Source organism: Narcine bancroftii, chromosome 13 (genome assembly GCF_036971445.1).
Source record: "Narcine bancroftii isolate sNarBan1 chromosome 13, sNarBan1.hap1, whole genome shotgun sequence".
NCBI classification, from domain to species: Eukaryota; Metazoa; Chordata; class Chondrichthyes; order Torpediniformes; family Narcinidae; genus Narcine; species Narcine bancroftii.
This window is the reverse complement of record NC_091481.1, coordinates 14,949,838-14,964,463: the sequence shown is the minus strand read 5'-3', so window position 1 is coordinate 14,964,463 and position 14,626 is coordinate 14,949,838. Positions and strand designations below refer to the sequence as shown.

General features: G+C 40.4%; 2 protein-coding genes across 12 annotated transcripts in view; one reads left to right on the top strand and one right to left on the bottom strand.

The window, feature by feature from the left end:
- srpk2 (SRSF protein kinase 2) overlaps window positions 1-14,626 on the bottom strand; it is a 180,599-nt gene that overhangs the window by 121,889 nt on the left and 44,084 nt on the right. For 4 of the 10 annotated variants that reach the window (XM_069908285.1, XM_069908284.1, XM_069908283.1 and 1 more), the window contains 2 exons: window positions 6,811-6,852; window positions 459-519 (listed from right to left, as the gene is read on the bottom strand). In XM_069908285.1, the coding sequence (XP_069764386.1) occupies window positions 459-519; window positions 6,811-6,852 (103 nt within the window). Of the gene's footprint in view, window positions 1-458; window positions 520-691; window positions 856-6,810; window positions 6,853-14,626 lie in introns of those variants that run through there. The other 6 variants (XM_069908291.1, XM_069908282.1, XM_069908286.1 and 3 more) reach the window with 6 other exon arrangements.
- The window catches only part of pus7 (pseudouridine synthase 7), a 48,115-nt gene continuing 36,672 nt past the window's right edge, over window positions 3,184-14,626 (top strand). For both annotated transcript variants that reach the window (XM_069908298.1, XM_069908296.1), the window contains exons 1-4: window positions 3,184-3,261; window positions 9,178-9,657; window positions 11,941-12,025; window positions 13,597-13,698. In XM_069908298.1, coding sequence (XP_069764399.1) covers window positions 3,254-3,261; window positions 9,178-9,657; window positions 11,941-12,025; window positions 13,597-13,698 — 675 coding nt within the window. In that variant the 5' untranslated portion in view covers window positions 3,184-3,253. The remainder of the gene's footprint in view (window positions 3,262-9,177; window positions 9,658-11,940; window positions 12,026-13,596; window positions 13,699-14,626) is intronic.

Here is a 14,626-nt window from a genome sequence, read left to right as displayed (position 1 = left end):
TGTAAAAGCCCATCAAGTACTTTCACCTAACATGCACATTATGGAACTCTCACATGCTTAAACTGCACAGGATTACCAGTGAGCTTGTCAAGAATAGACCACTTCACAGAGAAGAACGCACACAGCAACTTTGCAGAGTACTCTCCTGAGTGGGAAGTTCTTGAATCATACTTAAAAAGTCAGAGAAGCCACAAATTAAATGCACGATCAAATAAAGCCAAGCACAAAATGGCAATGTCAAGCCTGATACTCCTCAAAACGAACCCTTGTGCGAAAGGATGTGATGGTGCTCAAACGTAAACAAAAGTTAGATCATGTTTAAGACGATACTGCTTTGCACCATCAGCAACAACAAAGCTAAAACCCTCCTTCTGCCCAAGCCAGCGTTATCAGACATCCAGCAGCAGCAGGGGGAGGAGCAGTAGCATCAATTGGACATCATTCTACAATCCACTCACTTTTTATGGCTCTTTTCTTTCTTTCCTTTCGGCCTCCTCTTTCGAGCTTGAATGGCCAGGACTGACAAGAAATGCAAGAACAAAAAAAAATTTTTAAACGAAACTAAAAAAAAAAGCCCCAAAACCCCTCTTCTCAACATTACCCTCTCAATCCTACTGCAAAACACGGAATGACTTGTAGCTTTAAAAAGTTACTGACGTTGAAAGTGACGGGCTATTTTTATTTTTTGTACCTTTCCTGGAACTCATTTTCCTCGCCGGGATTGTCCTCGCTGAGCCCTGCGCAGGCGCAACCGTCAACTTCCCAGGCGCTCGAGCGTCGGCTCGGTTGACCCAGACACGATCGACGTCACTCGCCATATTTGGAAAGGACGTAATTAAAAGGCCAGTATCAAAGATGGAAGCATTTTTTTTTCCCTCCCCTTATCCCCAGCTACCCTTAAGCGTCATGCATCTACTTTTAAAATAGACTATATTTTGGATGAATAATCTATTTTACATTAATTTAGATATATGCAGTTCGATTAGGATGTAGTGATGAACTTATTCACTTGCTTTATCTTCTTAAATAAAAGCACAATGCTGGAGACACTCAAGCAGTGCCAGTATCGCAGAGATACATAACCTTGATCAAGCCCGAAACATAAAGCACACTGACCAGCTGAGTTTCTCCGGCATTGTACTTTTTACTTCAACCCCGGTATCTCCAAACTTTCGTGTTTTACTGATTTATTTTCTTGCTAACTCTAGCTCGTGATAGATGCAATTGATATTTAATCCCAAACATTAATTGCGTGCAATAAGCTAACTTCAAACTGATCGGTCTCATGACAACGATCACGGATCTGCATTTGCGAACAGATAAAATATTTATAGTTCTCTCAAACTGTTTCATCCATTCACATATTTTTGTTTATTTTTCTCCCGGTTATGCTTATCCAGCTTCCCGTTGAATGCCCCGATTTTGAAAAGAAACCCAAAAAAAGCGTTGATTTTGCTCATTCTCTTAAAAGATGCGACTTTTAATGCGAGGCTTTGACGACTTTCCATGCTGAATGAAAGATAAAATTGCCTTGACTTTTGCAGAACTGGTGCCCTGGGATTTATTTCCCGAAAAGCGGCGCCTGGAACTGCACGGTTATTGTCCTGTATAATACCAGTGCTCACACTTACAAAACAAGACAAAACCATAACCTTCTTACTCAGAAACTGTGCCCCATCCACGTCCAACTTGCCACTTTTGTTTGACGTTCAGAAACTTTACAACGGCTAATTCAATCACCCCTCCTTCACTGTTTCATCTTTACCCCTAACTCTTCATTCCCTTGCTTTTTCCCTCTACCCTTCTCATTTTCTTTCTATCAGACATCCATTCCATCCTCCAAACCCCTTTTACCATCCTTTTCTACCGCTTTTCTCTTATTCCTTCCTAATCCTCCCTTCTTCCCCATTCACTCTAACTTTTCCCTATTCTTTACCTCCTCAGCCACCCTACCCTATTACCCAATCACAGCATCTGCAACCCATCATGTTTCTACCTTTTACCCACTTTCTTCACTCTTCAGCATTCAAGGTTCTCCATTCCTCACCCCTTCACTTCTCTTCATCGCTCCCATTTTTACTCCACTTCTCATTTGCTTAACTTATCTCTTCTCTCCTCAAACATTTCCCTCTTTTTATCCATTACACTTCCGTCCCTCCTTATCCTACCTTTCTCCATCCTAACTCAAGAACAACTACCTTTTTAGTTTCCACTTCCCTTACCATCCAAACTCAATCCCCATTCTCCTCATCAACATATTCCAAAAAAACATCACCCCACCCCCTTCTTCTCCCTCACACCGTCCTGAACCATTTCCTCTCCATAATCCATTTCTACCCCCTTTTTATTTTCCACCCTTTCTCCTCCTGCACTTTTTCCCACCCCATCAGGCACAACTTTGTCCTCCGATTCCTCTCCCCACACTCGTTTCCTGATCTTTCGCCTAATCCTATTTTCACATTGCTTTTCTTTTTCACACCAACCTCAATGTTGCTCTAACTCCCTCCCTTCACCAACAACCCTAATTCCCAGCATTGTCTCCTCTCCCCTAACTTGCCCCCTCCCTGTCCCCCAGCAACTCCATCCCTCCCCCATTACCCCTTTCCCTCGCAGAGTACCCTGCCACTCTACCCCACCCAATCCATTCCCCCCCCCCCAACACCAACCACCCTTTGCCACTCAGACCGCCCCACCCAGGTAAAGCCCACTCTCAGCCACTTCCTTCCTCTTCCCCCACACCACCACTTCCAGCCACTCCGTCCCCCTCCCCAAAACCTCAAGTACCACGTGTACCTTTCCGCTACCTTCCCCTCTACCACCATCCCTCAAGCCCCTTTTGCACTCTGTCCTCTCCCCACTAAACCCCCAACCGCACACCAGCCCAATTCACTGTTCAAAACACGTCTCCCCATACCAACTGCTCACCCCATCGCCTCGACCATTCACCCCAGCATCCCTTGCCCTTCTCCCATCCTTTCCCCCCTCCCCTTCTCCCATCCTTCCCCCCTCTCCTTCTCCCATTCCTTCCTCCCCCGCCCCTATCAATGTCTTCCCTCGTTATCATCTCTTTTTGCACCAAATCCTCTCCCCTCTCAGCTGCAGAGCATCTGGGGCAACCGGATATTCCTCTCATGCGAACAGCCAATGACTGATGAGGAAGCGCAGAAGGAGGGTCAAGGGGAAGGGAGAGGGGTCAGGATCGCTCGCAGCCTCATTCCACGTGTTTCCTCTCGGTGGGTCCGCAATTCGCTGCATGTTCTGGTGAGTAGGGAAATGTTCATTGGAACCATTTTTACTGAGATCGAGGGGCTTCTATCCTGGGTGGGTAGATGTCGCTGAGAATTGTTTTTTAAATCACGATAAACGGAGGCCTTGTTATAAAATTCCCGAGAATGCAGCCTCCTCTCTTTGTTGGCGAGTGGTTGGTTGGTTGGTGTGAAGCTAAGGAGAGAAGGAACAGCTAAAGCTGTGCGGTGGATTGCAGTTTTAAAAACTTATTTTGTACGTTATACATTAATTAGGTACAAATTTTAACCTTTGCTGCAATGTTATTGTTCAATTAAGTTAGAAGAATTTTGGGGATTTGAGAAAATGTTAACCACCTACAAAAATTGTCTAGAGTAGAAAATGGCAAATGATGAAACCCCTTCAAAGTGGAGCATTGCTCATTGAGGAAGTATATCCCATAGGAGCATTTCTCTCAGAGGGGGAGGGGGAAATATCTTCTCGGAAGTTACAACTTCCAACACTACCAAAGGTGATGAGAATTTAAAATGTAATACTGAACCAGGGTGGAATTATGAGAGGCTGGAAAATTTAAATTTTTAAAAATGCTACAAAGAACAGCAGTTCAGGTAACCTATGGGTGGGGGGTGGGTGGGGAGAGGGAAAAAAAGTTAAGTTCAACACAATCTGCTGGGGGAACTCAGTGGGGCAAGCCGTCTCAGTGAAAAAGAAGAATGCCCAATGTTTGGAGAGTTTTGGCTTGAAATGTCAACTGTTCATTTTCTCTCATTGATTGATTTGCTGAGGTCCTCCAACACATTATGTTTGGCTTCAGATTCTAGCATCCGCTGTCTACTGTGAGTTTGAGTTAAGATAAAATAATTTGTGTGGAACATCTCAACCGACTTGGTTTAATACAAGTAGAAAAGCCTCATTATCCAAAATTGCTAAATTCAGTATTGATTCAGAAAGACTGCAATATGTCAAGAAGTTAAGGTCCTGTTCCTTGAGCCTTCATTTGAACAGTATGTGATGCCAAAGAGAGAGGTGGGAGTGGAATGGAAAATTGAAGTGTGTTCATTAACAGCCTTCCAGGCTGAATGGGTCTTATCTACAAGCAGTCGCCAGTATCCTCAATGTATGGGATAGTACGTCGTCAACACTGAATACATGAAATTGGAAAAAGTGCATATAAACTCTTTCTTGGACACAAATTGGGTTACATGCTGTAGGATAAAAGATAGGAGAATTTATATACAAATGAGACAACAAATTAGTTTTGGGGTAAAAAACAGATAACTCCATAATAAAATTTGTGCCAGACATGGCAAAGAATAAATCGAAAATTGGATTGAAGGTGGGGTTATATCCTAAAACGCCCTTGACTCAGAACAATTCAATACCCATGACTCTGGGCAATAAGATCCTGGACACCTGGTGTCGGAAGGGGATCAGGTGTATCAAGGATTGTTACTATCAAGGGCAGCTCAATCATTCGAGCAGTTAAGGACTAAATATGAGTTGTCAAACAGAACATTCCTCTGGTTTCTGCAATTAAGATCTTTCCTTAGGGACAAACTGGGACCAACAATGACTCTGCCTATGACGTGGAAACTAATTTGAAAGGGGATTGTGTGTAAATTTATCTCTTGGATGTATTTCGTAATCCAAAGTGAAGGCCCGAAGCTGGGCTTACATTGGTGAAGGGAAAGATGGGAGTCAGACTTGGGCATAACAATTGATGAACGATGGTGGGAAGATTTGTGTTTGAATAGCCTGATGGCTATTCAACATGTCAGATACATGTTGGTGCAATATAATTTCACAAGTCAAAGCCAGAAATTTCAGGAATGGGTTTTAGGTGTGGTGGGGAGGTAGGAACCTTTGTCCACTCTACCTGGCTGTGTCCAAGGGAAGACCTGGGGGACACTATGGGGGGGGGGGGGGGGGAATTACAAAGGTGGATTTTCCACAGGATCTGGAGTTGTACCTTCAAGGTGACATTGGGGAAGTACAGTTTAGGTCCAAGCACCAAATTCAGTTTGTGAAGGTCACCTTGTCTCTGGCCAGGAAGTGTATAGCAGTTACATGGAAGTCTGACTCCCAACTAAATGTTGCACGATGGAATATGGAAATACAGTATTGCATTCCCCTGGAGAAAATCATCTACAGTTTACAGAAGAGATATGACACATGCATTGAAGAGTGGCAACCATATCTGAGGCACATAGGTGCACAGATATAATTTACACTAACCACCCCCACCTCCGAATAAGAGAACAGAAACAATCCATCCCAGCAGGTAAAGGATTAAGAGTCTGAAATGGGGAATGCGGCACTGATGATGTGTGCTTTTGCCCCTACATGTTTTTATTTAACATCCAAGGTCCTCGAGCTTCGAGGAAGATCATTGTTTTTGTCAGTATTTAGGTGGTTTTTGCATGTTTATACTTTTGTATTTTCATATTTTGGTATATGTATAATTTAGGAATAGGGAGGGGAGGGTGTAAGGAGGGGGAAAATAAGGACTCTGTAAATTGTATTACATGGAAAGAGAATGTGACAATTTGTTTATTGGATTTGCACAAGTCTTTGGAAAATCAAAAATAAAACATTCCAAAAAAAAAATGCAATTGCTGCTACATCTAGGAGGAGTGTTTGGGTCATTGGGTGGTGGGAAAGGACCACCCAACGCAGAGATCTAGTCAGGTGCCTGACCCATTGATGGGTGAACATTTTGGAGACTGTGATCACAACTCCATTATTTTTAGCATAGCTGTGAATAAGTATAGGAGCAGACAAAATGGGGAAATATCTCATGAGGAAAGGCTAATTACACTGGGGTTAGGAAAGAACTTGGAAGAGTAAACTGGAAGCCTATGTTCTTGGAAAAATGCACAGCATTTCTGTGAAGGATGTTTGGAGGCCACTTATATGAGGTTCTGGCCTTCAGTAGTCAGGGGATTGAGTGCAAGAGCTATGAGGTAGTGTTGCGGTTCATAAAACTAATTAGACCATTACCACACTTAGAATATTGTTCGGTTCTACTTGTTTCATTAACAGAAGGATGTGAAAACTTTGGAGAGGGTGCAAAGGAGATTTACCAGGATGTTGTCGAGATTGGGGAACATGTCTTGCAAAGGAAGGTTGACCAAGCTAGGACTTTTCTCCTTGGAGCAACTGAAGATGAGAGTTGATTTTAATACAGGTGTCGAAGACTGAGAGGCAATAGAATGCAACCAGGTTTTAGATTTATTGTCAGAATACATGCATGACATCACATCCAACCTTTGTTTTTCAGCGGGCCAAGCAAAATTACCACTTATTGGTAGTGGGGGAAAAAAACTGTACATGCATGTAAATAACTGTAAGCAAACTGTGCAATAGAGAGAGAAAACAATAAAGTGCACAAGTGAGAGTACTCAAATGTGTCTCTGATTGAGTTTATTGTTGAGTCTGATGGTGGATGGGTAGCAGCTCTTTCTCAACCTGGTGCTGTGAGTCTTGTGGCCCTGATACCTCTTTCCTGATGGCAGCAGCAAAAACAGAACAGTAAATTAAGAAATGAGAATAATTTGAACATACCTGGGTGGATCTGATGGAATCACAGTTAGAATTTACGTGGACCTGTAGATGTTTGCAAAGGAAAGATTAATGACTGTGGTCAATACTTTATCAAAAACTTAAAGCAACCAAACTAAAAGAAAATCAAAAATTCTGTCATGTAGGAGCAGGTTGAGCGTCCCTGGAAGAGAGGTAGCAATTAATTAAGTAAGCTGGCTGAAGTAATATTGAGACTGATTTATGGACATGAAAAGTAAATCTTCTGATGCAGTGAGCATTCTTGAAGTTTTGAAATGAATACTTTGTACCTTGCACATTATGGATGTTCTTTATCATTAATTTAATTCAAAAATGAAATTGATAGATTTTCATAATAAATAAGGCAAGAAAATAATGACTGTCATTCTTGATCTACTGAAGGGTTGAGCAAATTCATGGGCAGTTTTGCTTATTGTTCTTGTGAAAGAGCAAATGATGCTGCAGTGGAGAAAGAAGTAGAAATTGGGTAAAATGTTGATTACACTGGACAACAAAGATTTTTGGGTGTATTTAATGGATTTTGGGCTGAGATCACAAAAATCACCTTAAAACTTTCCTATCACATACTTTTTTTTAGATATAACCTATTTTTGTGATTTCCTGTCATATTTTTAATGTGCTTCAAACATACAAAACCATAAAGTGCAACATGTCATTGAAAATTAATTTTCTGCATTCGCACTTCAACTTCTTCCCAGCTGATCTTGGTGCCATCAGTGAGGAACATGGTGAATGATTTCACCAGGATCTTGCGACCATGGAAAAGCAGTATTAGGGCAACTGGAATTCATCAATGCTGGCCGAATATTGTATATTGAAATGAGAGGGATCAGATGCTGAGTACAAACAAAAATCAGCAGCAGAACATTTTTAGGTCAGCTGAACTATCGCAATGTGTCAACGTTGTTATGCAGTTAAACATACTGAATTCAATTAAAGTTAATTTAATGTATCTCTAACTTCCAACACAATACAGCAAATCTGAAGTTATCTTTGTGTTCAGCTTGAAGTTGTCTATCATAATCCCCATTTTTATTTTTCAGGAAGCATATCTTTTGAAAACAATTGTTGACCAGTCTAACTGATATCCAATTGTACAAAAATCCTGATGTTCATCATCTTGTTCACTCATTAGTTTGAAATATATGCAGTTGTGGTATGTGGCCAAAATCAAGTGTTGGATTGTAGGCAGGTTAAGCGGCCAAGAGTATATTAGAATCCTGAACACCAGGGTCGGGTATATGGATAGATTTGCGGCTAGAGCTGGGAAAAGGATTGCCTATGTATTTTTTCTCTTCCTTTACACTCATCAGTTTTACTGGAATAGTTATATTACTGTGTAACATGATTATTTAAAAAGGTGAAATAAAAGCATATTGGGTATTTTAGGACTAATATCCAATAGCCTGGAAATCTGCTTGTCTAGAACCGGTAAAGTGACACAGCAAGAGTAAAAGTGATTTCATTTCTGAGGAAAAATGGTCAGATTTATGTTTGCATAGTGTTGCAAAATTAGTTAATGTGTGTTATAGTCTAATTAATTATAAATTTTTGCATCAGTTATATTTACATTCCTGAAAAGTTAAAGAGGTATGGTTTTAGAGACTCTGATTTGTGTTTTCGGTGTGGAGATCAGATAGGTACCTTTGTTCGTTCTGTGTGGAATTGTGTAAAGGTTGAACCTTTTTGGGAAAAGATTATAAAATTTTTGCGAGATTTATTCCAAATAGATTTGTATGTGGATCCACGGTTGTGTTTATTAGGATATATTAATCCATTAGCAGCGCGTTTGGATAAATCTTGGATTGCATTTATTCGGTTGAGTTCGGAAGTGATAGCGGTAACTTGTAAAAATGATGTGGAGTTGAGTGTACAGAGATGGCATGATGAAATTCAATCATGTTTATATTTAGAAAAAAATTACATATAATTTGAGAAATATTCTTTTTTTGAAAAAATGTGGACTCCATATTTGAAATGTATGAATTTAGATGTTAAGTAATTTTTTTAAAAATTGTTTGGATTGATGTATTGCAACCTAACCAACTCAAATTGTTTGCTTATAAATACTTTGTCTTGTGTATGTTAAGCTCTGAGGGGCGGGGGGGGGTGGGATAGGGGGTAGACTTAGAGGGTTTTTTTTTATTTTTGTATTTTGTAAAATTTTAAATAAACTTTTCCAAAAAAAAGTGATTGAAAGGAAGTACTGTTCCCCTATATTTTTTGTATCACTGCAATCTTAAGTGACTCTTATTTTATTTAGGGAAGAAGTACATCTTATTTAATTAGGAAAAATCCATATCGTTGTGGCTTCATATCATCTGAATTTTGTTTTTTTTTTAATTTTAGGATTTCCTCTTTTTATCCAGTTTTTAGAAATATTCTCCATCATGTGCCTTTGAAAGTCATTCAATCAAAAAGAACATGGACTACTGTTGAGGAACGTAGTAAACTTGTATCTACGTTGTTCCGCAAGATGGAAGAGAAGGAAGCAAGTAATCTTTCCGTAAAGCGTCCTTGCCCAGATCATGGAGAGGAGGAAACTGAACAAGAATGTTTCAAAAGGACCAGGCTTTCAGAACCTTGTGCATCTTCTGATCAGTCTGTTAAACAGATTGAAAGTGATTTTCAAGCCATTTCTTCCAGAAAAGATGAGAATAATTCAAAAGAAGTTGTGGAAGAAACAGATGATGGCTTAATTCAGGAGGATGAAGACGGTGAAGGAGATAGCTTCGCTGATATGATGAAACATGGCTTGGTTGAGGAGGATGTTGGAATCACAAAATTTGTCAGCAATCATGAAGGTTTCTCAGGAATTCTGAAGGAAAGGTAAAAAAAAAAGCATGGGACCATAGTGGAGATGTATTACAAAAGTGACATTAAATTGTGAAGACATTAAAATTCGTCATGTATTTTGCATAAAATTTGTTTAAATGTCCCTTAAGTTTGCTATTGTCCACAATTAGCCAATGTTGAAGTCCAAATAATAAATATTGACATGATTTTATCTCTAAACTATAAAGTTTGAGTAGAAATGAATGTAAATCAGAATCCTTTTTTAAAATCATGAATCTGTGTCACAAAATTTGTTGTTTTGCAATAGTATTGTACAGTACAAGGTGAAAAATTACTACAAATTACAATTTTGTAAATACAAGATTTATTAAAAAATTTTGCGAAAAGAGAGGTCTATTGTTCAATCTGGAATCTGGTGGAGGGGAAGAAGTTGTTTTAATAACGTCGAATATGTCTCTTCAGGCTCCTGTACCTCTTACTTGACGGTAGCAGTGAGAAAAGGCCATGGGCTGGGTGGTGAGGGTGTCTGATGCTAGAAGCTGCTTTCTTGAGACATCACCTCTTAAAGATGTTCTGAATGGAATGAAGATCAATGTCTCATAATAGAGTGCCGAGTAATGCCCATGATGGCGCTGGCGAGTTTACAATCCTTTGAAGCCTGTTCCTGTCCTATGCATTGGCACCTCCGTACCAGTGATGCAACCAATCAATGGTCTCCATGTAGAAATTTTCAAGTGAAATATCAAATCTCCTCCTGAAATAAAGCCCCTTCTTCACAACTGCATTGACCTTTGAAAGGTATAAACCGGCCTTTACCGGTTCAGAGATGCTGAGACCCACAAATTTCTTACCCTCTCCACTGTTGACCACTCGATGAAGACTGGTTTGTTTTCTCCTGGTTTCCCTTTCTTGAAGTCCACAATCAATTCCTTAGTTTTGTTGTCATTGAGTACCAGGTTGTTGTTGTGTCACCATTCAACGAGCTGATCTATCTCACTCCTGTTTGCTTCCTCGTTGCCATTTGTCATTCTGATGACAACTGTGGTGTCATTGGCAAATTACTTCATTATAATATTTGTATGATTTGGGGCACGGTAGATAAGTTAGATACATGTCTTAATATTTGCTTCCAAGAGAATTTGGCACGTTTAGCATAGCAGTTAGTGGAACACTATTACAGCACCATATTATATGGCGAGCTCTCCACTGGCCACCGTGACAGAGGTGCACCAAAGAAAAGGTACAAGGACTGCCTAAAGAAATCTCTTGGTGCCTGCCACATTGACCACCGCCAGTGGGCTGATATCGCCTCAAACCGTGCATCTTGGCGCCTCACAGTTTGGCGGGCAGCAACCTCCTTTGAAGAAGACCGCAGAGCCTACCTCACTGACAAAAGGCAGAGGAGGAAAAACCCAACACTCAACCCCAACCCACCAATTTTCCCCTGCAACCGCTGCAATCGTGTCTGCCTGTCCCGCATCGGACTTGTCAGCCACAAACGAGCCTGCAGCTGACGTGGACTTTTTACCCCCTCCATAAATCTTCGTCCGCGAAGCCAAGCCAAAGAAAAAAAAAAGAAAAAATTACAGCACCAGCAACGCAGGTCTGTAAGGAGTTAGTATGGTCTCCCCGTGACCTGCATTGGTTTTTCCCCCGGGTGTTACAGTTTCCTCCCACCCTCCAAAACCTATGGGATTGTAGGGTGAATTGGGGTAATTGGGGGGCATAATTGGGTCTCAATGGCTGGAATAGGCTTCTACCATTCTGTCAATAAAATTTAAATATAAAAATAATAGCATTTAAAGAGAGTAATGCTTTTAATCCTGATCTGATAATAATCAGTCAGTTGTGCACATGATCTCATCAAATTTATGACCCTTGGCTTTTCAATACAGATAATCCATTTTTCAGCGAATTAATATCTTGTAGTGTGATGTCTAAAATACATTCAGTTCAAACTGTTTAATCTACGTCTGTCAGTTCAATATGGATATCATGTGGCAGTCAGTTTCTAATGAAGCCATTTTTGATACATTTAAGAAACACATTTTTTTATGTATCTGCTTCTAAAATTTGATTCATGTTAAAATGAGTTATTGTATAGTTAATGCAATTGTGCTTTTGTTCAAGCATTACAACTACTAATTTTAAGTAGTACATCTCATGTAAAAGGTTAAGAAAGCATCTGTGCTAATAATGAATTCTGAACATGCTTATTTCTTATCAAATTGAAAACAGCATAATGAAGAGCGCCTTTAAAAGGGGGACATGAAGTTGAAGTTGATTCATAATTTTCTGCACTTTTATTTCGTGTAGGTATTCAGATTTTGTTGTGCATGAAATTAACAAGGATGGAAAGATGGTTGTTCTGGATGATTTATCTGTACCAGATGATGAGGAGGTAAGTTATTTCTGCCCAGGTGTTGTTGGATGTCAATAATTATAAATTAGTGAATCTGCCTGAGAGGGCATTGAAGAGTGCAATAACTATGCTCATTTGTAAATCTCACCATGGCTGAAAAAATATTACACAAGGTATTATTATCAAAAACAGATTCATTTCATTCTCTCAGCATCACTAATGTGCGCCATCTTCAAAACGTACTACAGTTATTCACCTGGGCTATTTCGACAACATCTTTCAAACTTGCAACCCGTACCTCTCAGAAGAATAGGACAAATGGACATCTAGGCATCTCCAGGTGCTTGTCCATCCTAACTTGGAAATATGTCACTGGCCCTTCATCATTACAGGGTGTAAATTGGGGATGGAGAGTCGGGAAAAGAGTCAGAGGGGCAGGGAAGAGAGCGAGTCTGGGAATTGTCCCAACAGAAACCAGAGAACTTGATGCCAATGCCTTTGAACTGGACAGTGCCAAGCTGTCACCTACCACATGATCCCATGACCAGACACCTCTTTCCCTATCCTCACCTCTCCACCTTCTGCAGGGACTGCTCCATCCATGATTGGTCCATTCATCTCTTCCCGCTCGTCACCTCCTTGCTCCCTACCCCTGTGAATGCAAGAAGTGTTGCACTTGCGCCCATACCTCCTCCTCCCTCGGCACTATTCAGGGGCCCCAAACATTCCTTCCAAATGGAGCGACATTTTACTTGTGAATCTGCGGGACTCGTCTACTGCATCCGGTATTCCCTTTTCTACATCGGAGAGATTGAGTGCAGACTGGGAAATCATTTCGCTGAGCACCTTTGCTCTGTCCACAACAATGTCGGTGATCTCCCAGAGGCCAACTATTTCAATTTCTCACCCCACCCTTGTACGGATGTGACGTAACCTCATGTGCTGCCAAACCAAGACCTCCTGTAAATTGGAGGATCAACACCAAATATACCATTAGGTCACTCTCCAATCAGATGCCATTAACATCGACTTCTCTGGTTTCTGTTTGGCTACTCTGTCTCGTCTTCTCCATCCTTCTGTCTCCTTTTGTCCAGTTCTCTGGCCTCTTTCCCTCTCCATTTAGACAGCTGTCTCCTCCCCCTGTTGCTTCTCAGCTTTTTTTTCTCCTGTGCCCGATCACTCATATCCATCTATGACCTCTTGTCTGTAACCAAGTGCTCCTTGCCTGCCCTTCTTCCTCACCCGCCCCCCCTGCTTTTTTTCCTTATGCCTTGATGAGTGGTCAGGCCCAGAACGTTGGTTATTTATCTTTGCTATATAAAGAATGCTGCATGACTTGCTGAGTTTCTCCAGCTTTTTTTTGGATCAGGTGCTAAACAAGTGCAGGTACTTTCCCAGAAGAGAAAGCCTAACGTCTGAGCTGGAAGTAAGTCAACAATCTGTGTTGTTAACCACAGAAGGATCTGTGAGAAGCCTTTGAAGAAATTAGGTGCAAAGGAAAAGAAAAATTGGTTTCCTTATTTCAATGTTTATCATCTTTCCTTCACCTACCTGCTAACTGTGAGATATATATTGGCTGCATAAATGATTTTGTGACTTTTGTCTTATAGGAACCTTCAGAGGACATTTTTTCAGTCTTGTCAACTCAAGATAAGGAACGTTTGGAAGATCTTCAACTTTTCAAAAATAAGGACGATTCAGTGTTGATTGAGGTATGAAAAAAAACAGAACTATAGACCAGTCAACCTAACGTCACTTGCAAGGAAAATGCTTGATTTGTAAGGAAGATTAGAAAATAACTATCAGAGTCGATGTGGATTTAGGAAAGGGAAATAGTATTTGACAACTTTTTTGGAGAAAGGAACTGATAGATTAGATAAAGTGGAACTGGTGGATGTGGTCTATTTGAATATTCAGAAGGCCTCTGAGCAGGTCCTTCAAGATTCAAACACGAAGCATTCACTGAGAATTGATTTGTGGACAGGAAATACAATATTCAGGTAAGAAGGCTATAATCAGTGGGATACCTCAGAGGTAGGTACTGGGGTCCTAGTTATTCTGAGTTTGTATCTGTGATTAGGATGAGGGAATCAAGTGTGATGCTGATTCAAAGCTGGATACCAGTCTGGGATGTGGGATAATGCAGAAAAATTTGAGGAACTGTACAGGTAGGTTAAGTGAATAGGTAAAAGCATGACAAATAAAATTGAATGTGGAAAAATGAGGTCTACCACCTGTGCAGAAAAAAAGCATGATATTTTTAAATGATAAGAATCAAAAGCTGTTCATGTCCAGGGAGACCTGGATGTCCTTGTAGATGAATTCTTGTAAGTTAATATAGAGTTATAGGAAGTATTTAAGTTGGCAAATAGTAATTTGGCCTTTATTACAAATTATTTGAGTGCATGAACAATTCTATGGAACTCCGCAGAGACTGCACCTAGAATATTATGTACAGGTCTGATTGCTATACCTTAAAAATTGTATATTAAATCATAGACAAAGGTTCACCAGATCAATTTGTAAAACGGGGATTAATATTTGAAGGATTAAGCAAATTTGTCCTACACTCTGTAGGTTTCATGAAAATAGATGAAAACATACATTATTCTTCTGTGGTTTGTTGGTGAAGTTGCAGGG